The sequence below is a fragment of the Chiloscyllium plagiosum genome, chromosome 26 (assembly GCF_004010195.1).
Source record: "Chiloscyllium plagiosum isolate BGI_BamShark_2017 chromosome 26, ASM401019v2, whole genome shotgun sequence".
Lineage (NCBI taxonomy): Eukaryota > Metazoa > Chordata > Chondrichthyes > Orectolobiformes > Hemiscylliidae > Chiloscyllium > Chiloscyllium plagiosum.
Genome location: NC_057735.1, coordinates 26951444 through 26975036, shown reverse-complemented (window position 1 = coordinate 26975036; position 23593 = coordinate 26951444). Strand labels below are relative to the sequence as shown.

Sequence of the window (23593 nt, the reverse complement as noted above, 5' to 3'; positions counted from 1 at the left end):
TGGAAAGGGGAGGATGAAGCTCCCTCAGACCCAGAACATGACTGCCTTGACATTATAGAATATCAGACTAAAGTAAGAATGGACCTTAGAGATATCCCTTTACATGCAGGGGCCAGGCTGTTCATTGATGGGTCCCCCAGAGTGATTGAAGGTAAAAGACACAACGGATATGCAGTAGTGGATGGAATAGAGGGGAGTGTTGTTTTTTTTTCTGAACAACTCCAGGGTGTTGGTCGACACCGCGTGCTTCTTCTCCAAGGACACCCGGGCTCTAACATACACTCTTGTTTATTTTTTATTTATTTTTTTTTTTTTTGTGCACCAATCTTTATTCAATTTCCACTACCAGGAAGATAGGAAAACACCCGGGTGGCCAGTGACAAACACTGCCCTTCACATCAAAGGGAAGTGCTGTGTGATCAAAACAGTGAGGGGGAGGGTAGGGAAATACTCCAGTTAAACAGTGAAGGGGGGGGGTAGGGACTAAATCAAAATAGAGTTGGAGGGAGAAATGATGCACTCCACTCCCTGCGGCACCCACCTCTCCCTGAACAACTCCAGGGTGTTGGTCGACACCGCGTGCTCCTTCTCCAAGGACACCCGGGCTCTAACGTAACCACGGAAGAGGGGCAATCTCCTGTTTTTTTTGTTTTTTTTTAGTAAGACTGACTTCTATTTTTTTTTTTTTTTTAATTTAACCCCCACACTACCGCCTAATTGCGGTAGTGCTTATTTTATCCCCAGCACCCATGGTGTGTGTGTGCAGGTGTGAGACACAGTGAAAGACACAAAGTGCACGAATCTTTATTCAATTTCCACCACCAGGAAGATAGGAAAACACCCGGGTGGCCAGTGACAAACACTGCCCTTCACATCAAAGGGCAGTGCTGTGTGATCAAAACAGTGAAGGGGGGGGGGTAGGGACTAAATCAAAATAGAGTTGGAGGGAGAAATGATGCACTCCACTCCCTGCGGCGCCCACCTCTCCCTGAACAACTCCAGGGTGTTGGTCGACACCGCGTGCTCCTTCTCCAAGGACACCCGGGCTCTAACGTAACCACGGAAGAGGGGCAATCTCCTGTTTGTATCTGTCAGTCAGAGCTTCCTGATTGGGCTGTTAACCTGGTCCAGTCAGGGAACTTATTTTCCCTGGGATTCACCTGACTGACCTCGTTATAACCACTAGAGCAGAGATAAGGAATAAATGGGTAATTTTTAGGTTGGCAGAATGTGAGCAATGGGATGCAGCAAAGATCAATGCTTGGGTCCCAGCTATTCACAATGTACATCAATAATTTGGATATGGGGGCCAATTGTAATACTCCTTGTTATCTGCAGATTTGCTACTTGCAAGGTCAGCCTGAAATACAATTTTCCTTCCCGAAGACTCAGCTGGTCTGATTGCACAGTCCTTCACGGGTATTATAGATCGAATTATAGTAGCAGTATCCATGTTTTCTATTATTTATAGTCTGTGCCCCTATACCAGTGGATAATAAAGATTTTGGAATTTTCCAAGTTTGCGGATGATATAAAACTTGGGGTGAATGTGAGTTGTGAAGCAGATGCAAGGAGCCTTGAAGGGAATTTAGACAAGCTGAGTGGACAAGAGTATGGCAGATGGAATACAGGCCATTCTGCTATAACGCGCGTTTCGTTCACACAAATTTGCTATAATGCGATTGAGGAATTGGGGACACTGTTTCTAAAGCCAAAACTTGTATACGTGTGTTGGCTGAAATGCGATTATATCAGCAACACTTTAAGCACTGTTTCTAAAGTGCAATTTTTCTATAACACAAGAATGCTACTATCGCGTTGTAGAATAACTACCTGTATAATGTGGATATGTGTGAAGTTATCCACCTTGGTAGGTGAATAAAGTTGCAAAGTATTTCTTAAATGGTGAGAATGGAAAGTATTAATATCCGTAAGGGATCTAAGTGTCTTTGAATGTAAGTCAGTGAAAGCTAGCATACAGATGCAGCAAGTGATTTGATGGAAATTAATACATAAATGTTTATCACCAGATGATTTGAGTACAGGAGCAAAGAGGTTTTGCTTCAATCATCTGGAACACTGATGAGACCACATCTAGAGTATTGTGTGCAGTTCTGGTTTCCTTGTTCAAAGATGGATAGACTTGCCATAGAAGGAATGTAGCAGAAGTTCACCAGACTAATTCCAAGGATGTTAGGATTATCCAGTGTGGAAAGATTGTGTTCACTGTCCTATATTCTGTGGAGTTTAAAAGAATATGAGGCATTTTCTTGGAAAGTTATGACTTTTTAAGGGGAAAGACAGTTGATGAGAAAGGATGTTTCCCTTGGCTGTGGGTGCGAGAACCAGGCACACAGTCTCAGAATAAAAAGCAAGCTACATAGGACTGAGATGAGGAGAAACTTGTTCACTCAGAGGGTGGTAAATCTTTGGAATCTTAACCTATTCCAGAGGGCTGTGAGAGTTTTGTCATTAAGCAATTCTTTAGATTTAGATTAGATTACATTTTAGATTACATTCTAAAACACTTTATGGGAAAAGTGTGGGAATATGGCATTGAGGTAATCAGCTATGATCTATAAATGTGCAGCAGGCTGAAGGGGCTATGTGGCCTACTCTTGCTGCTATGTTCCTGTCACCTGAGATGATTGGAATGTACCAATCACAACTAGTTTCCTTTGTGTTGGTATAATTGCAGCCAGTGCCAGGTCTTTCCTTTAACAGTCATCAATTTTATTCGGTATCTTAGTGTATTAGTCAAATGTTGCCTGATAGCAGCACAGTCAGTGTTACCATGCTTTGGAATTCAGCTCTTTTGTCAATGTTTGGATCAAGGGAAGGATTGAGGTCTGGAACTGAGTTATCCTGACAAAACCCAACTGAGCGCATCAGTGAGCAGATTATGGGTGAGAAAGTGTTGCTTAAAATATTACTAACTACATGTTCCATTAGTTTGCATATGACTGGAGAAAGTTGATAGGGAATAATAAAGTGGTTTTGTGACTAGGGCATACCTTGGCACACTTGGACGCTTCTTTACTTTGGTGTGTAGATGCCACTGCTGCAGCTATACAGAACGGCTTGCTGGACATGTAACTAATTATGGAGAACAAGTCCTTTGCACGATAGCCAGAATGTTGTTGGGAGCAACAGATTAGCAATATCCAGTTATCTTGGTTGTTTTCTTGATTTCAAATTGACTAGAGTGAATTTGAATTGTAATGCTGGGTCTTGGGGGGGGGGGGGGAGCAAGATGGACTATCCATTTTGCACTTCAATTGTTGAGGATATTCATCTTGTTACATGCTTATTCATGATATGATGTGGCAGAACTCCAGAGCTTTGATCTGATGTGTTGATTGTGGGCTTGCTTAACTATATGTAAGTATGGAACTTACACAGTTTAGCATGCATTTAGTACTGTGTTGTGGTTTAACCAGAATTAGACTTCATTTATAGTTGCCAGAGTTAGTGCTTTCCAGACGAACTGGAAAATGTTAGATAGAAAGTGCACAGAAGAATGTAATAACAGATTAATGTGAAATAATGCAGCATTGTAATTAAGCCTTGGAAAATTCTGGCTACTGACAGACATGGGGATGAATTTTACTGGGTGTTTTGGTGGGCACATGGATGGCATTTAAAACATGCTTAGTGATAGTTTTAATGACTTCCTGACCATCCAGACCAAGTTACCATAAAATGGCAGGCTGGTGTACTCCAAAGTTGCTATTTATGTATTTTTAATTAACCTATTTTTCTTATCAATCTGTTCAGAGATGTTGTTACACACCTCTGCAGCAGGTGGGCTTGAAGCTAGACCACCTGGTCCAGGATAGAGACACTACCACTGTGCCATAAGATGGTCCCTCATTGGCCATTTTTAAAAAAATCTATTTTTCTAATCAATCTGTTCAGAGATGTTATTGTAAACCTCGAACAAATGGCACTTGAACCTATGCCTCCTGGTCCAGGGTAGAGATACTACCACTGCACCACAAGCAAGCCCCTTACTTGCCATTTCAAAAAAAAAGGAATTAAGTGTGTTAACAAGCCAGCTGACCTAGCCTATGCCATAATATAGTTGACATGGGCAGGTGGGCAATGAGGAAGGGACAGGTCCTTTAAAAACTGGCCTATGTGCATCTGGGTGTTATCATCCATTTTATCCCCCTGCTACCAAAGATTCCCTCCCCCCTTCTATTTATCTGCACTTCCTCCTACCCCCACTTCCATTCCTAAAGTAGTATTATACCTGGAAAACCCCTCCTTCCTGAAGGGCTTATGCCCGAAACATCGATTCTCCTGTTCCCTGGATGCTGCCTGACCTGCTGCGCTTTTCCAGCAACACATTTTCAGCTCAAACCCCTCCTTCCACCTACCAGCCGGTAGCATTCTTCCTATCAACCTACCAGGCTGTACCTACCATCTGTATTGACCTAACACTTTCTCACGACTCTGTGCCCCCCTCCTTTTCTCTTTATCTGCAGCTCCACAATCCCCTATCTCCATTCCTGAAGGGTTATATTCAAAACGTGGACTTCTCCACCTTCTGATGCTGCCTGGCTTGCTGCACTCTTCTGGCCTCCTGCTTGTCGAGTGTGGATTCCAGTATGTGCAGTTTTTTTTTCCTCTCTACCAAAACTTGATCCCACCACTAAACTCTCCAATACCTACTTTGGCAAAATACTCAAGTCATACTTGAGTCCTGATCCACTTATCAAACTTCAGATTTTTTTAACACGATTAACAAGCTTGTCGACTTATTGGCCAATAGAAATCACGTGATGGAACATTTGGCCATACTCTCATTGGCCAATTGTAATCATCTAGCTGATTCTCCCGCGTTTTTTTATAATTAGTTGAGACTTCTTGCACTTGTATGGTACGATTCTATTTTCAATTGGATTTCAGGAGCGTCTTGTGCAGTAGCTGCCAGGCTGATCAAACTTATTGCACTCTGCATTTCCCCCCTCATTCTTTAGCCACAGTTTATTTATATTAAAAAGGATATTTCTAGTCAGCTAGGCAAAAGAACCACACCCCCTCCTCCCCAAGTCACTTGTTTGAACTCTAATAACTTCATTTATTCAGTTAACATTCCAAGTGAACTAATTTATTGATGGAAAATTTTATTTTAATAGCAATTTTAATTCAAAATTGAAATGACAAAAACAGGGCCGAGACGGTAAGAATAAGTATAAACACGTTGAAGGTAAAAGATAAAATATATGATCCATAGTTAGTACTTTAATGCAACCGTTTTCTTGCACTTTTATGATGACCTCAGTGGATGTCATAAATGTGGCAATCCCCAACCTTGGGTTTCAAAAAGTAACTTAATTTTCAGGCCTCGGTAACCGTTCCTGGGGATGTTTAAACGAAGCCTTTTACTCTAACAGGGATTAGGAACAGCGGGAGACATGGAAAACGCTCGGTCTTTCATTTAGGGGAAAAAAAAGGGGGGGGTTTTGTGGTGGGAGGGAGCACTCGCCCGCCCGTTATTCGAAGCCTGGCAGCAAAGACGCAGCCGGATTTGAAGGGGAGCGTCCGCCCGTTGATCTGGAGGAGCGGGGAGGTTGTGATTTGTGTGAAGGAGTTGGGCAGCCCCCAGGACAACCGCCACTCTCCTCTCCTCTCGTCTCCCTCCTGAAGCTGCTTACTGCCCCTGCACGGGGTTTCCGCGAATGCTCGGGTCATGCGCAGGGGCGTGTCCGGCCTCTGATTGAAAAGAGCTTTTTTTTCTCTCTTTCTCCCCCCCCCCCTACTTTCCCTCCCCTCCCCCACACCCGCCCCCTCCCCCAACAACAGCGGCAAAAGGTTCGCATTTCTACCGCTATCTTACGTACTGTTCCTCGCACTCAAATCTCCATTAAAAGTCCGCCCTCCTCGCCCTGAGACATCCGCGGGCGCACTATGAAGCGCTCCGTACCAAGAGGACGACATATTAAGCGTTGAGTAGCGGGCACGGAACGGCAGATACCAGGCGCTTCGGTGCCATTAGTAATTATTTGTGTCCTGGAGAGTGATCTCCCACCTCCCTGTCCGACTTTGCATTCAAGGTAAATGGCGTTTGTTTTTTCACGTTTGTGGGCGTTGGGTTGTTGTTTGCGGATTGGGAAGTGAAGCTTTTGGGTCGTGCTGCCGCCATTAGGTGGCGAGTGAAACGCACTGGGGTCAGCCGTTAGAGGTCTGTAATTAATATGCTTTGGGGGTCGCTTGTTGTGGAAATAGTCGCCATCTTGTTCTACAGTAAATTCTCTCCGTCCAACCGAATGGGGGCGGGGCCAGGGACGAGGTCCCGCCTTTGCCGATTGGTCAGCAGATGGCAAATCGTTTCCTGATTGGCACCGTGTGAAGGTGAACTCCAGCGCCCATTGGCTGGAGCGTCTATCAATCCTGCACGCGTCTGTTAGTGGGTCGATTCGGTCGTTGCTTGGTGTTGGCTTGGGGGAGGGAGGGGATTGAATGGGTAGATGGTGGTCGAGTGATGAGATTCTAGAAAATTCTTCGTGTTAATTGGGAGGTGGGGGACAGGAGGGGTCGACGTCGGGAGTGGAGGGGTGTTTGCTGAAACCTGGTTTCAGGTGGGTGGTGTTGGGGACTGGGGTATGCATGGGGAGGGGTGGGGAAGGTAAAGGAGTGTGTGGCTTAACGGCGGACAGAATGGGCACCCGTTGCTGCCGATAGGAGGGAGATTCAAATGGGCCCGGGAAAATAGTTTGCTGCAGTGACGTCAGCTACCTTTTGAACCCCCTTCTCTTTGCCCCCTGCCCACCCCCTCCACGCGCACCAGTCCCGACGTCATCGAACAGCTGAGCTGGCACGAGTGTCCAGTTGAGTTGGTGTCAGAGCCCGACACAGTGCAGTGGGAAAACAGACAAAGGCCTGAGCTGGGGACCTCCGGCCACGTCAACAATGTGCAACACCTAGTAATATGACAGCAAGGTCCAACTTATGGAATAAAGTGCACCATTAGTATCCGCTATACATGCACAGGACGCGTTCAGCGGTAACCCGATTTAAATCGAGCGTCCGTTTTCGCGCAATGTTTTCGACCCGTGAAGGACTTGAGCGCTCGGCATTGGCCGACTTTTGTCTGTGGGCCTCTTTCTTTTTGTTGAATGTTTGTAGTGAGGTAAATAAAGCAAGAGTCAATTAAGAACGTACGCAGCTCGTATCTAAATAAAAGCATGCTGCTGACTTAGTGAGAATTAACCACGTTTATGGGTCACTGGACCTAAGTAAATTTTATTGAAGTAGCTAACTTCGTCAAATCTATTCTAGATTCATATTAGTATACTGGGGACTTGTGTTGTAACAACATATATTGTAGAAAACATTTCAAAATAATATAAACAATTCCAAACTCTCTCTCAATTGGAACTCCCTTTTCTGGCTTTTGCTCGCGATGAAAACATTTATGCGAGTACCAATTTACAGAATTACATTTCAAAGAATCTGTTTTCATTTGGTTGAGATGATCGCCTTAGCTATTGAATGCAAACAAGACTTTTTAATAATTTGTAAACTACTTAATTGTTCAAACAACTTGTACGTATGGCTTTTAAACATTTTTGTAGTTAGAGGTTCTAAAAACAATATTCTGTACATAAATCACTGGGAAATGTTCCTTTATTTATCTGCACTTCTGTAGTGTTTCTGCTTGTGAGCCAGATGACCTGGGGTTAAGTCCCTCCTACTCCAGAGGTTATAACAAAATCTCTGAACAAGTTGATTAGAAAATATCTACAAATAAACTTTAACTTGGCAAATGGGACTGGAGTATTTTAGGATATGTGCTCGGCATGGATAAGTTGGACCAAAGGGTCTGTTTCTGTGACTTGATAACTTGGAAAGGCCACTTGCAACTGTTTATGCAGTGTATATGTTCAATATACAGTTCAATATGTTTTCTACATCTGTGAATTGCCTCTGGTTATTCATATTAAGAGATGTGTGAAATTAGAGATTTCTATATTTGCAGATCAATTAATTTATAGTGTTAAAGAATAACTATTTTAACATGCCAGTGCAGGTACAGTGTAATTGGTGCAACCACAAAAACATTCCCCTCTTTGATTTCCTGCTCAATGTAGTGTTTAGTTCCGACACTCAGATCTTAATGTATGATGAAATTTCTATTTGCCTTTCAGTCTGATCATTTTCTGTACGTGTTTTGCTTTGTTTTGGTTTTGGTTATGATCTGTCTGTAAAACAATATTTAATTGATGGTAGCAGATTGTGATATGTAAGCTATAAGAGAAATTCATTTAGTATTGAAATTACTTTTTAAACTATCAGTGCAATTTTAATTACTGGATTAAGCATGAACAGTATGATTTCAACACAGTCAAATTAACTATTTAAAGTATTTAAGTCAATTAATGCATCTTCAAATTTTTGAATGGATTACAAACAGTTATAAAGGGTAAACTATTGTATAGTACATCCTTAGTTATTTATCATTCTGAAATATTAAGACCTTTTCAGTATCATTATTGTTAAAATAAACTGGAAAAAAATCAAAGGCATCATTATTGCCCAGTTCTGAATACTGAAGTTAAAACTTAACATGAGCTGGGCTATGGATTATACATATCGTGGCAGTATTCTACTTGTTGGAGAGTTTTGTGCTTTGCAGTAAATGGAAATACCTTTGTTACAGATGAATGTTAGGCATTATTTTAAGTTTAACAACTGGTGATTATTAAATGTAAAACAGATACATGAAAGCTAGGTCTGTATCATTTATTAGGCAGGTCTAGGTCTGAAAATCGGAGAAGTCCTGGCAAAGAAGGCCAGACAGCAACAGAGGAGCAGGAAAATCAACACTTCAGGTCAGGACCCTTCAGGACTGGCTCAAAATGTCGACTTTCCTGCACCTCTGATGCTGTCTGACCTGCTGTGCTTTTCCAATTACACATTTCACTGACAGTAAAGACTGCAGATGCTGGAAGTTACAATCTCCAAAGGAAAAGTCCTGTTGAGTTTTTTGGGATGGTGGTGAGAAGTTTTCATGCCTAGGAATGTAGTGGTCTTTCTGTCTGTTGAGGAAACAGGCCATCTGCAGGCAAATTCAAACTTCTTTTTGCAGATAAGGTGGGGGGGATTTTCATTTTTTATGTAGTTTCCCATATCAAAGAACATTTTAAAGCTTAATTACATCTTTTTTTCCCACAGCTTGGTTCTTTTGTGGTTTGTTTTCAGCACAGCCTACCCATTCTGTCCTACTGTCAGCCCTCGTTAACACTTAGCTTCTTTTCTGTCCTGGTTTACTGTCAATAATCCCATTCTCTGTCTGTCACTCTCTGGGCTCCCATCTCCATCTATCTGCTCATTTCTCTTTGTGTCTCTTCCTTTTAACCCTCCCCTCTTCACCATTAGGATCACTTCTTTTCTAGGTGCTGTCAGTTCTGATGACTAGTCAGTGGTCTCAAATGTTAACTCTTCTGTCTCCCACAGCTGCTGAGTTTATCCAGTTTCTGTTTGTTAAAGGTTTGAAGCTACTTGGTAAACTGAAATAATTTTAAAGAATCAATTATAATTTTTGGATTTATATTCTTGCGTACTAATGGACGACTTGTGTCACATTGCCAAGGAAATGGCCTTTAAGATTTAGGAAGTTTTTTTTAGTTTTTGTTAATCTCTATTGTTTACATAGTTTTTATAAGGCAGACAGCCCAAGAATGACTTTGAGATAGTGGAAACTTTTGCCTAGCAGCCAAATCAAAGAACAGAAAACCTTGACTATCAGGGAAGTTCTGTAAAGTTGGGAGTAACGACAATGCTTTAGGTGAAGAAATCCAAATTTAAAGTATTGTAGAAAGACCAGGTGAAAGTGAGGACTGCAGAGGCTGGAGATTAGAGTCGAGAGTGTGGTGCTGGAAAAGCACAGCAGGTCAAGCACCACCTGAGGAGCAGGAAAATTGTCGTTTTGGGCTTTTGCTCTAAACGTTGATTTTCCTGCTCATTGGATTCTGCCTGACCTGCTGTGCTTTTCCAGTACCACACTCTCGATTATAGAAGGACCAGACAATTTATCTAGCTGGATGATAGTGGAAGAACCCTGAAAAAGCTAACTGGTTAAAGGAGGAATAAATGGGAGCTGAGACGTGTTGGTCTGTTTCTTAGAGATTTAAATGGGCATGTTCAAGAAGCTGATATTAAAAGGTAATGATAGTTTAAAAAAAATACAAACCAAAAGCATACTGTTGAAATTTTGGATTTAAAATAAAGTTCCTATGAGATTATAGTGTTGGTAATGGTGATTGTATTTTTCCTTTTGCCTGTACAGATTTTGGTTTAAAACTTGAAAACGTGTGGTGTTCTCAGTTAATAATTGACAGCTTGAATATTTTTAATGTTCACTGGTCTCTACTGAGACCTTAACACCTCAATTGCACTGGCTTGCTTGTCTTGTGAATCTCATGACATTCACTTGCAACCTGTGGCTTTTGTATTTCTCTTTGCATTTCTACTTTGTTTCATTTCAACCTGTGCATTGTACTATGTAATGTTCTTGCCTGAAGAAGGCAGACAATGACTATGATCATCCTTGTGTCTGGGTTGGAGTTGTTTTGTTATGTCAGTATGTTGTGAATAAATTTTTGTTTTGAGTAATAATGAGAACTTGTGTGTTTGTAAAATGCCCACAATGACACACATGTGAAACCCTTGATTTTAGTCTTCGCTCCAGTATGTTTGTTTAAAATAACTATTCTGTCAGCTGTGTGTTCTGGGAGCTCCCTGATGTTTAGTGAGTTTATCAAAATGAGCAACCAAGTTATATAGATGAGCAAGTCTGAGGTTCAGTCTTGACTTGTGTGCAGTGTTTTGATAACGTTGCCCATTACAGTTGGCCTCAATCTCCTGAGTTAATCAGGTAATAATTGGTCAGAATTCTATTTCTGGTTTGTGATATAGCAAAAACTTGAGTGATAAATGAAGATAAGATCTGGTGCAATTGTTGAATTTTGTTGGTTGAAGTCCGTTGATTCTGAGCCTTGCGCACAAGTAAAAGTTTTTCAGGCAAGGCACAAAAGGGGTGTGAGTATCATTGCAACAACCAATCCCTACAAAAAACAAAGTTGGCAAGAAGTTCAGTTTTAAAGATATTTGATTTTGGAGCGTAATAAAGAATGTAGGTTAAAGTTGTACGCAGAAATATAACAAACGATTTTAAAAAAAAACCTTTGCTGTCATTTGGAACTGCCAATCTTAATAACTTTAATAGCAGTTAGAATTGTGGCTCAACAGTTGTATAGTAACCAGAAATAATTTATCAAAGCACATGTCTAAAAGACATAGCTCTGCTGGCTTCTGTACAGAGGATTTTTATTATTGCCTGTTCCTGGCAGGCCTAACTTGAGTGCATGCCGAACCTAACATGAATATCATTCCAAAAAACTACCTAATATTAACAAAATTAGCTTGAACCACTCTATAATTTCCTGGAAGCATAATTTCTAAATCCTTCAAGTTTGTGCTGCAAACATTTCTACACTCCCTTTATTGTGCTTATTTTTAAAAAAAATCAAAACTCTTAATTTTTTCATTCTTCCAGAGGTAACAGGAAAGAAACTTGTTGAAAGCTAAATTTTGAACCACACTCCAAAGGTCATAATTGAAGCAAATTTGAAAGCCTGATTAGTAAGGATTGCATCAAAAGGTAAAACCTGATTAATTTTGTACATTGCAAAGGAAAGGAATATTGATGGGATGGCATCTGCTTCTTAGATTATGCAAGTGCGCATGATATTTAGTTGGTGCATGTTCAAGATTCTAAGATATTTATTATCTTTATCTATATTCAGCGACTTTTTTGGAACACTTGAAGTCGTTGATTATGACTAAGCGACCTCCACAGGCCTTAACTTATCCACACCATGGTGGCCGAATGTTTTTGTTTTATATAAATGGTATAGATCCACATGTTGAAGGGGATCAGAAATGAGGTTCTAAATACATGTTCTTATTAATTTATATTTTAAGTTAGTCGTACTTTTAGATCTTGGTGTTTTGATTTAGGACTTAACAGTAGAGGACTGATTCAGAATTACACTCTCTAAAATTTTAGATCCACAGTATCTAAATAGGTCACATCAGCAAATAATACAAGTGCAAGTCGAACACATTTTTGGGACAGATAAGCAGGGCTTGGAGATTTTGGATAGCTTTGTAGCTTTGAACATCTTATTTAAGTGATAGACTTGCACATTGGATACTTAATTTACAAATAAAGCAAAATGCTGGTCATTAGGAAGGCCATTGACTATAAATTATGCTTGGACTATTGAGTGTTTCCATCTTTTTTTTACTTGTATTACATTTCTAATACAAGCAATGTTTTGCTGTTGAGTCAAATGATTCAAGTTATTGAGGGAATTTTCTCATGCACTGTTTCAAACATCAAATTTCAAAGGGACTAAATGCATTTTTTTTAACCTTTTTCTGTGGAGGTTGTCTCGTTTGTTGGCAATAAATAGAAAACAATTAGGAGTTCCATAATTCCCATTAAACTAAAAGCTATCCCAATAGTCAAAATCATTAGTTTGTCAAGCTATGCGAGGTCTGTGCTGCTGTCCTTCTATTTTAGAAATGTAACAATCTTGTAACAAAAAGGAAATCTCTACTTTCATTGAGGACTAGTAGAGGTTCATGTGCCAAGTCTGAGAAATCTCCAGGCAAAGAAGGGGTCAGGTTGGAAAAGCCACCTTGTGTTATTGCCTACCCCACTACAATCCTAATTTTAGGGGAAATGGAAGAACTACCAGACATGAGAAAGAAATAGCAAAAGCACACTTGTTCTGAGGCTTCCTCCAAATTCATAAAAATCAAACTACTTGGCTGAAATTCTCCATATAATGATGAACTCATTATAGATTAGGACTGCAGAAAGTCTGAAGTTTAGTACAGTGTTAAATGCATTTTTAAGAATGTTATTGCTAAGGAGATGCCTCCAAAATGAACTCGTTCTAACATAGTTATTACTGCTTTACAGATTGCCAGCAGATGATGCGAAAACCACAGAGGAAGATGAGAAATAGCTGCGGAGGTCGTCGTTCTCCATCTCCCTATGGTCTTAAATGCTCACCAAGCAGAGAAACATTAACATACGCTCAAGCACAACGAATGGTTGAGGTAGACATTGATGGGAGACTGCACCGAATTAGCATATTTGATACTTTAAAGATTATCACGGAAGATGACTTGACTGCCCAAGAAATTACAGAATGTAATAGTAACAAAGAAAATAGTGAGCAACCTCTCTTTCCTTCAAACTCAAAAAAAACAATTTGCAAAGACAAAAGGAAAGAGTCAGCCTCTAAACATGCGGCTGGGGCGCCTGTTGAATTACCTCAACCTTCTTTTAGAATTATTGATTATAATCCTCCTGATGCCCCACCCCTATCATCAGCATATTACAGATATATTGAGAAATCAGTGGAAGAACTGGATGGTGAAGTTGAGTACGATATGGATGAGGAGGATTATGCATGGCTAGAAATGATCAATGAAAAACGTAAGAGTGATGTGATTGGTATAGTGTCCCAAGAGACATTTGAGTGCCTCATGGATAAATTGGAAAAAGAATCTTATTTTGAAAGCCGGAATAAAGGTGATCCCCAATCTCTAATTGACGAAGATGCAGTTTGTTGTATTTGTATGGATGGTGAGTGTCAGAATAGCAATGTGATCTTATTTTGTGATATCTGCAATCTTGCTGTACATCAGGAGTGCTATGGAGTGCCATATATTCCAGAAGGACAATGGCTTTGCCGCTGCTGCCTGCAATCCCCTTCCAGGCCTGTTGATTGCGCATTGTGTCCAAATAATGGTGGTGCTTTTAAACAGACAGATGATGGCCGATGGGCCCATGTAGTTTGTGCTCTGTGGATACCAGAGGTTTGTTTTGCTAATACTGTGTTCTTGGAGCCAATAGACAGCATAGAGAATATTCCTTCTGCTCGATGGAAATTAGTATGCTATATTTGCAAACAGAAGGGTGCTGGAGCATCTATTCAGTGTCACAAAGCTAATTGTTATACGGCATTCCATGTGACTTGTGCTCAGAGGACTGGTTTGTACATGAAGATGGAACCAGTACGAGAAACCAGTGCAAATGGGACAACTTTCAGTGTCCGGAAAACTGCGTATTGTGATATCCACTCCCCACCGGGGTCAGTGAAAAATATTCTTGAATTGGGTGATAATGAGACTGAGGAAGTGGAAGAGGAGCAGGAAAAAGATGTTTGTGATGGTGACAGTCCGAAAAAAGTTTCACCTAAAAAGACCAAAGTCAAATCTAAACAGAAAGCTAAAAAAATTAAAAACTTCCTTGAAGAGCGACGTGCTGCAGTTCCAGTCGTGACTGTGCCGCAGATACCAACTCACAGGTGAGTTTTTTTTTTAAAAGAGATTGCTAAGACGTTAAAAGCTTTGGAAAAGTAAGTGATGAATTTAGCTATTTTTTTAAGATGTTTACTAACAATGTTCAGTTCTCGAGTGGCAATATATTTTTGTGTCGTGGAGGTACACACAGTTCTTCAACATTTTCTTCAGAGAGGCTTTGCAGGTGTGAGTAATAAACAATTGGAGAAAAGTTTTTCTCCATGAATGCTCCTATGTAACTGGTAAAGCACCATTAATATTTTTCACCCATCAGTTTATTTTCCTTCAATCTTGATTTGTACTGATTTTCCACTGTCCCTTTTATAAGTATCATTTGCTGAGAGTACATTTCATAACTCTAGTTTCAGGCTTTATGTAGTCAATTTTTTTGCATCACTTAAAGTAGTGAAGTAGTAACAATTCATTTTAAAAACATGGCATTATGCATATATGTACGAGCATAGTTATGGAAACCAAACTCCACCAGTTCCTATCACGGTAAATTCCTGATTTTGTTTGGGTCATCGTTGCAGGCCTGGACGCAGTGATAGGATAAACTGAATGGTAAGAGAATCTGGACCGCAGCTTTACATGGTTACTGACTCAAATTAATGATGACTAGCCTTTGTATTCATGAACAAATGATATGTAGTCAAGAGAAAAATCTGTCTATTCAAGAAATGGCAAACTTCTTTGAATACAGCTTCTACAAATGTCTAAAATGTTTGAATAATCCTTCCAAAAAAAGCAGTTTTCCAGTTGTTGTTGACAGAATTATTTGTTATGTAATTTCATCCGAACTAATCTAGAAAATGCCAGTTTCCAAAATAAAAGATGCAATGTCTGGTGTTTTGTTTCGGGTTTTAGTGTCTTGGACAATTGAGTCACACTTCTGTCTGTGAATAGTGATTCTTTTTAAGGGTCTGGTTTGAAACCTGCTTTGAAGAGCACGTCTTTTGTTGAACACTGAGCATGATTGACTGTAATATCATCCCAAAGAAATAAGCTGGTTAGAATTCACGCCCGCACATTGGGGACTATAATAAACTGCTGGTATATTCAGTACGTGTAATGCCATTCGTAAAACAGGTTGTAGGTGTTAACCATAAAGCTGACATTGGTCTGTGGCAATGAGCATATTCTGTCATGCCAATTAATATTACAGCTAACATGAAATTAAGAAACACCATGTACCCAAAGTAAACTGTATACTTGTTGCTTTAAGATGATGCTAATTGACAGAATAGTCAAACCAGCCTGCTCAGCTCTTTGAACTGTTGCTTATCTCTGGAAAGACATCTTTCTAATCACTCCTATCTCAACTAGCTTGGGGTCATATTCTTCGATAACAACCAAAGATGTTAACTGTCTCTTGACCTTCTACCTAACTTCAACATAACTTCACTCTTCAACATCTACTTCTAAGCAGTTTGCATTTTTATAAATCTATAAATGTTCCAAGGTGTTTCACAGAAGTATTATCAAGCAAACTTTGACACACAGTCTCATAGCTAGAACCAGTATCAACTGACCACCTTAAAAACATTGAAAGTCAAGATATATTCATCTAGTTGATAGAATTATTTTACCTATCCATGATATCAGTTGATTTTATTGAAGTGGGCATGCCATCTTTTATAACTAGCTCACTTGAACTATGAAGACTATGCAGGTATTTAGTAATTAGATCTTTGCCTTCCAAACTTATGCAACTTAGCAGAATGTAACTTATGGGAGTAATTTTAAGAATATGAGATGACCTGTATTGCAACATCTTTGGGGCGGCACGGTGGCACAGTGGTTAGCACTGCTGCCTCACAGCGCCAGAGACCTGGGTTCAATTCCCGCCTCAGACGACTGACTGTGTGGAGTTTGCACATTTCTCCCCGTGTCTGCGTGGGTTTCCTCCGGGTGCTCCGTTTTCCTCCCACAGTCCAAAGATGTGCAAGTCAGATGAATTGGCCATGCTAAATTGCCCGTAGTGTTAGGTAAGGGGTAAATGTAGGGGTATGGGTGGGTTGCGCTTCGGCGGGGCGGTGTGGACTTGTTGGGCCGAAGGGCCTGTTTCCACACTGTAAGTAATTAATCTAATCTAATCTTGAAATGGTGTTGGTTAAACATCATTTCCACATTGCATATTGGTTTTTTTTGCTTGTGACAAAATTTCTCTCTCTCTCTCTTGACTAGATTTCCCTTTATTTAAATAGGGATAAAATTGAAATACTTCCTTATGTATCTAAAAAATATCAAATAAACCCTTCCCTGCACCTCAATATTGGAAGGATTGTCTTTATCTATATAAGTACTTTGAAAACATTATACCTGTGCCCTGCAAGTTAAAATACAGTACTCTAATTGGCAAAATGATGAAAACTCTGTGGTCCTGCCATATCAGTCATGGTTAATGATGGATATTAACCAACTTAGTGGAGGAGCAGGCTCCATAAATATCCCCATCCTCAATGATGGAGGATCCCAGGACATCCCTGCAAAAGATAAACAAAAGTATTTGTAATAATCTCTACCCAGAAGTGCCAAGTGGGTGATGCAACCTATTCACACTAGTTGGACCATATATGGAACAAGCTGCCAGAGAAAGTGGTAGAGGTGGGTACAATGGAAATGTTTGAAAGACATTTGGAGAGGTATATGGATGGATGGGAAAGGCTTAGAGAGATTTGGGCCAAATGCAGACAAATAGGACGAGTTTCAGGTTAGGAAACCTGGTCAGTATGGACAAGTTTCAACATTGTATGACTTTGACTCTAAATGAGAGTCTCCCTACTCTGGTATGTAGCTTTGTGAGTTGGGGTTGTAATAGTAAGAGTAAATTGAATTTACACAGCATGATTGGATGTTCACAAATTTTGTGTGTTCCAAACACACTTCCTTTTGATCTTTTGCATATGTTTGTGGTCATACTTTTTTCATAACTGTTTTCTCTTCTGGTGGTGTTTCTCCAGTATTCCTCTGCTTTCTCTCAAATTATAATTCCTGTTGCGTTTCATAATTGATATTTGAGATCCATGGGAAATGCTGTTTCCCTGTCATTGTGCCTGGTTTGTACTCTAAGCAATGTTTGGTCAGCACAATCAATTTTGGTGGGCATGCCAGTCAATTTAATTCAAGTATTTTGGAATTGTAATATTTGCATTTTATTGGCATGTACATTTTAATATAAACTGAGACATGAATGTATAAAATTACTAAGTGGCAAGTTGTTATGGACCAGGCAAATTCCTGTCTCATTATTTCCAGAAGATGGTCCAGACCTGAACATTTTCCTTTTTTATTGGTAAGTGCCAGGTATTGTCTTAATGCGATTTGATTGGTCAAACTAACAGATTTGAAGGAAGTCACACTTTTATTCATACACTGTAGTTAAAATGCAATAAAAGAAAGAGGTTAGAATAACGGAAAGCATAGCAGCATAAGAGTATTTAACCACTAAACAGTAACTGTTTCAATAAAGTATGCCATCCCATCAACACACTCTTGACAAAAGGCCAATTCAGCAAAATAGATTGTCTCTCAGGCAGTTCTCCAACCTAGGAGGAAAATTATCAGGAGAAAACTCAAGAAAGAGAAATGGAGAAATGTACTGCACTTTCAAGACCTCAGCACCTGTTCCTGTAAAACTAAAAATCCTAGTTCTGAGGGAGTTTGACCCAACCCATTCAGACTGTTTCTATTGTTCCAACCTGGGGGGAATAAACCCCAAGGCCTCGGAAGCTGTTTGATTTCTGGCCTTTGAAGTAGAATGGTCGTCACCTCTAATCTCAACCTTGTTTTCATTTTAAAAAAAGTCAAAAGACTTCTCTTAAAGCCGTAGTATTATCAGTGTAGATGAGGTACAGTAATAATATAAATGTATTTAATCTATTCTTTTTATTTTTGGCTTGTCATTACATTTATGGTCCTCTGACAATTGAAAAACCTTATGATATTCAAAGAAAAATAGTACTTCTGTACAACATACAAAAATATCGATCAGTCCTTGCTGTTAGGAATTGTATTTGACTAAAGTAGTAAATGGGTGTGTTACTGTTATGACACAACAGTGAAGCCCTCTGTTAATTAAACCAAACACCCAGAAAAGCTCACCTTGCATCGTAATCTGTTAAAATGAGTGACAGAGCTCCCCAAATTCCACTATTTAAAGAAAATAATCAGGTTTTTTTAACTCTAAAAGTGAACATTAAACAACAACTGTTCATAACTTTAAGCCCCCCTTTCTCTTAACTGCTTTTTACCTGCCACCAACTCGATAACAACATACTGTTCCAATAAAACACTTGTTAAAATTGCATCAACTTAATTTCAAAACCAAACAGCAGCTGTCGTCTTCGTTGTTTTTCTCCTTTCAGCTGAGGATGTCCCTGGGTTGTCGTCTGTCTTTTTACTGTAAAGATGTTTCATATGAAAAAGTATCTTTTGATAGTGTGTTTCAATGTCTTGGGTGTCTCTCTCTCGATGGCAGTTGCTCTCTGATTTTCAAAATGCCAGCCTTTTTTAATATGCCCAACATCAGATTGTCTCATTGGTTTGATGTTGGCAAAACAATAAATTCAAACTCGATTGGGTTTTAGTATCCTAGGGCATATTTTGAACTGGTTAAATTTAAATTGTCAAAACGGCAACCAACTCTGGTATCCATTTCACAGCCAAATGTTACATATTTTCAGTTTTCCAGTACACACTGAGACTGCTATCTAATCATATGACAGGTGTTTGTCAACTCTCAGTTCAGAACAGCATTCACTCTCTCTTAAAGGTACAGTGCACGCCTTCCGCTTCATAATTTACCATGTATGCACCACATCTTGCCTTATGGAATGTCCACTTTATGTATGTGCTGATGCTATGAAGTAAAGGTATGTTTCATTGTCTTAAAGCTGGAACAAAATTCTCGTAATTGTGACTATTCTTGGAATTGAAGGGAGTGTGCAGTTATTGTGTATAAGTGGACGTTGAGGGAAAAACCCTTTGTTAATAACTTTTTTTTTTGTTTTTTCAGTCAAATATGGCTTTTCTGGTTTTACAGATTTACTGTGTTTCTCAATTCGAGTTTCAAACAATGAGCCGTAATGCATTGATGAAATACAAACTTTGAATATTATTCTTCAACAGTTTATTGTTTTGCCAACATCAAATGATTAAAGTTGTGTATTTAAAACCCAATTATACAAACATTTATCAGTCTCCTTCACTATATGTAAATGCCCTAAGCTATTCAATGTGATGAGTGCACATGCAGATACTGTTATGACAGTGAAGGTAGTTGCATTACATTGAGTGTCTTTCTCCTGCACCATAACAATATAGGATCACTACCATTGGACTGAATTTTATCAGAAATCATCTAATCAATTCGTGAAAGGTTTCTCTTTGTTAGCCCTAGTGAGATTTCTTGCCCTATTTTCTGGGGCTTGCCTCTTTACATCTGAACCCTGCTTTTATGGCATTCTGCTTGTCATATTTTCTTTCATCAGAGGCAGAAGTGTTCATGTTACCAGATTCCTTACCCCTTTTAAAGCCCAACTGTACACGTGGTCAAGCGCTGCCAGCCAGGAGGTCCCCTTCACTGCATATTGTAGGAGGGTAGCCAAAAACAAATGCTTCTCAGGGCACATAGGTGGCATAGCTTATATTTCATTGTACACATTGTACAGTGCACTTTTGTAAATGTATTGGTTTAGGTACGCAAGTAATGTGATCCTTTCTGCTCTGGCTGAGGGGGCACTGTGCATAAAGGCAAGCCAAGGAGGGATGGTGTGACCATCCAAGTAGGTGCAAAGGTAATGAGTGCTAAGAAAGCAAGCAAGGAAACCTGATGTACGACAGTGTTCCTACACACACTGTCCTGGCACCAGCATAAGGATGATAGCACTTCTGGACATTGAAATGAAGTGTTGCAAGTAGGGCTGAGGTGTGGAGTGGTTGGTATGTCTCTAATGTCAATATCTCTGGATGAGAGGGGCGTGTAGTAGTCACTGTCCATGAAATATGCCCTGAAATCTTGAGGACTGCTGTCTCAAGATGGAGACCCAGAGGAGCAAGTGAGCTGCTGGCTACCTACTCTTGACTGTTATTTCAGGGATTGTCTGGTTTCCATCTGGCATTTAGGAGAATGGGGAAAAATTAAAGGTGAGGGGGTAATAATGGAATGCAAATGTATGCAAATATGCCCCTCACTGCTCACCAGTGCGAATTGTGCCTCACCGTTCAAAACATGGTTGCAGAATCAGACCTCTTCCTCTTGACATTGAGAGTGTCATTTCTGCTGATCTCACCTTATTCTCCCAACTGACTCACCAGTGCTAATGTTGTTCAAGGGCTGGAAAGATTCCACCTGTAGTCTAATTCATTTCCACCAACACTTAGCTATGTCTTTAAGTCAGCCAGAGTTAAGGATCAGTATATCTGTCTTCACACACTATTCAGTTTTCTTGGAATTTAAGGCATTCACTATAGTTTCTAATGAACCTGTTCAGAAATGTTATTACCGTTGGAGCAGGTGGGACTTAGACCTGAGCTTCCTGGTTCACAGGTAGTGACACTACCACTGCATCACAACAACCCTTCACAGCATTCAGTGAATGCTGAAGAAATCATTTGAGATCATGAGTTTACTTGGAATTTGTCGAATTAAGCCCCTTATTTTGATTGGGACTTCAACTCAGTTTTTACAAGCTAATAGCATGTTTGAACTGTTTTAGAATTGTAAAATTAAAAGGTGATCCTATGCCCGCAGTGATGAGTTGTCCTCCTAAGGGAGTGTAGGTCAGCGAATTAGAACTGTTATTGTTACACAGTTGTAATTTATTTTCCGGGTAGCATTCATTACAGATCCGATATTTTGGACTTGAAGTTCTGACTAAGTATTTGTTAGGAATCATCTCGGATGTTTGGATCAAGGTATTGAGTTATATGAAGTCTCTGCAGATACATTTGCAGACCCCAGCATGTTTTATCTCAATTGGAGCAATTTCTTTCCAATTGTGCTAATAACCAGGATGTCTTGAGGCTTTTGCAGTGAGTTTTGATATTCGTTACTCACTAAGTTTCTGATGAACAGAGTTCTTTATTTTTGTATCCAGGTTGTGGCATTTTATTTCTAGGATTTTGTTGAAATAAGCCTAATTGATGAACAATTCAACGCTAAACTCTTAATTTTCATATTTTTGTGAGACTCTTTTACAAGTAGATAATGTTAGCAATATTTCTAATGTAAAGTTATTGCAAGGTTATTGTGATCCATTTTTGAGGAATCTACTTGTGATTTTAATAATTTTATTGCACCTAACCTGATCCATTTTGTGATGAATGCTATGTTCAAATATGTGTGGTCTGATTGACATTTTGTAGCCATATCTCAGCAATGGCTAAGGTTTGGGAACTGAATATTTGGGACCTGTCAGAAGGGCATCAAGCCAGGATAAAATGGAATTAGTTGAAAGAAATAAAGTTTAAGTCCATTATGGGCATCAATTAAAGACCTCTAACTATACACTCCATCCGATTTAGCAAAGGTAGCCTGGAAGGTGAGCTCATTGATTTTTTTTTTTTAAGTGTTCCTTAGAGTAGCAAGTTCCAGATTGAACCAGTGGGCAGTCCATTCTATATACAGTAATGTGCAATGACCATGTGGAGGTGCCCCAAGGTAGCAGCTATTTTAATATAATTTAATTTTGCATTCAGTTTGTGGGGGAGGAGAGTGGGTTTAAGACTGGTTTTGTTATGAGATCCTGAAGTGAACTGGGAAGTTAGACGAAGAGATAGGTAGAGATGCAGGTGACAGACATTTAAAGAGATACTTCATAACATTTAGCCATACAGAGTATTACATTCCGAAAGACTGCAGGGAATTGTGTACCGATCATGACTAACTAAGGTTCAAACTGGTACCAATTTAAAAGAAAACGTACAGTACCTTGAAGATTCATGCAAGGTCAGAAGATTTAATAGTGTAAAAAGCAACAAAGAATTATTTAAAAGGTAACCGATATAGTGCAGTTGAAAACTAGCAAGAAATGTGGAAACTCTTACTGTTTTCACAGCGTAAGTGAATTGAATACTCGTCTGGTGAGTTGCAATGAGCTATAATAATAGAAAGTAAGGAAATTGCTGAATTAAATAGATATTTTGTATATGTCTTGCCTGTAGAGAATTCCGATAATGTCCCAGGAATAACTAAATTGAGGTGAAAAGGAACAATTTAAAAATAGTTATCACCAAGGAAAATGTTCTGAGAAAAACACCAGAACTAAAAGCTGACAGGTCTTCAGGTCCTGTTTGGACTTCACCGTAGAATCTTAGTAAATGGCTGAGATAGATGTATTGATTTTAATTTTCCAGAATTCTACAGATTCTGGGTAATTCATTTTTAGATGGGGAATGCTGAATAAAACTACTATATTTAAGAATAAAGAGAGATTGAAGGCTGGAAACTATAGGCCAGTAAGCTTGCTGAAATCTATAGTATTAAGAAGGTCATTGTATTGATATTTCTATCAGACAGAATCAGCAAGGTTTTTGAAAGGGGAATTGCATTTGACTAACTACTTTGAATTCCTTTGAGAAAGAAACTAATAATATAGTTAAAAGGGAACCTATGTAAGCGGTGTACTTGAATTTCCAAGGGACATTTGGCAAGATGCTGCAGTAAAGATTGCCACACAAAATAAAAGCCTATTGTGGGAAGGTAACATATTAGCATGAATAGGGGAACAATTAGCTAACATGAAATAGTAGGCATAAATGGGACATTTTCAGATTAGCAAGGTGTAATGAGTGGAGCGTCACAGAACTGAGGCCTTAACTATTTGGAATTTATATCAATAATTTGAATGAAGGAGCCAAATGTTTGAGCTAGAAGATGTTAGTTTTCCTAAATTCTGTAGATTCTAGATAAGCTCAATTTAAATGGGAATCAATGAATCTAACCATCCTCCTCCAGAAAGGAGGGAGGTAGAATGCTGAAACCTGCAGGCCAGTAAACCTGTCTATGATTTAAAGAGGATATAAGGAGTCTGCAAAGATATATAGATAGATTAAGTACATAGGCAACAATTTGGTAGGTAGAATGCAATGACAGAAAATGTGAACTTGTCTGCTTTGGCTTGAACAATAGAAAAACAGGATAATTTCTGAATGGAGAGTGATTGCAGAACTCTTAAGGTACAGAGTCCCTAAGTTA

The 23593-nt window shown here is 39.5% G+C and overlaps 1 protein-coding gene across 5 annotated transcripts in view; it reads left to right on the top strand.

The window, feature by feature from the left end:
• Positions 1-4899: 4899 nt before the first annotated feature.
• LOC122563200 (bromodomain and PHD finger-containing protein 3-like) overlaps positions 4900-23593 on the top strand; it is an 88495-nt gene continuing 69801 nt past the window's right edge. The window contains exons 1-3 of one of the 5 annotated variants that reach the window (XM_043716750.1): positions 4900-5188; positions 5812-6062; positions 13004-14399. In XM_043716750.1, the coding sequence (XP_043572685.1) occupies positions 13015-14399 (1385 nt within the window). In that variant the 5' untranslated portion in view covers positions 4900-5188; positions 5812-6062; positions 13004-13014. Of the gene's footprint in view, positions 5189-5538; positions 6063-6534; positions 6588-6634; positions 7013-11566; positions 11672-13003; positions 14400-23593 lie in introns of those variants that run through there. The other 4 variants (XM_043716751.1, XR_006315528.1, XM_043716753.1 and 1 more) reach the window with 4 other exon arrangements.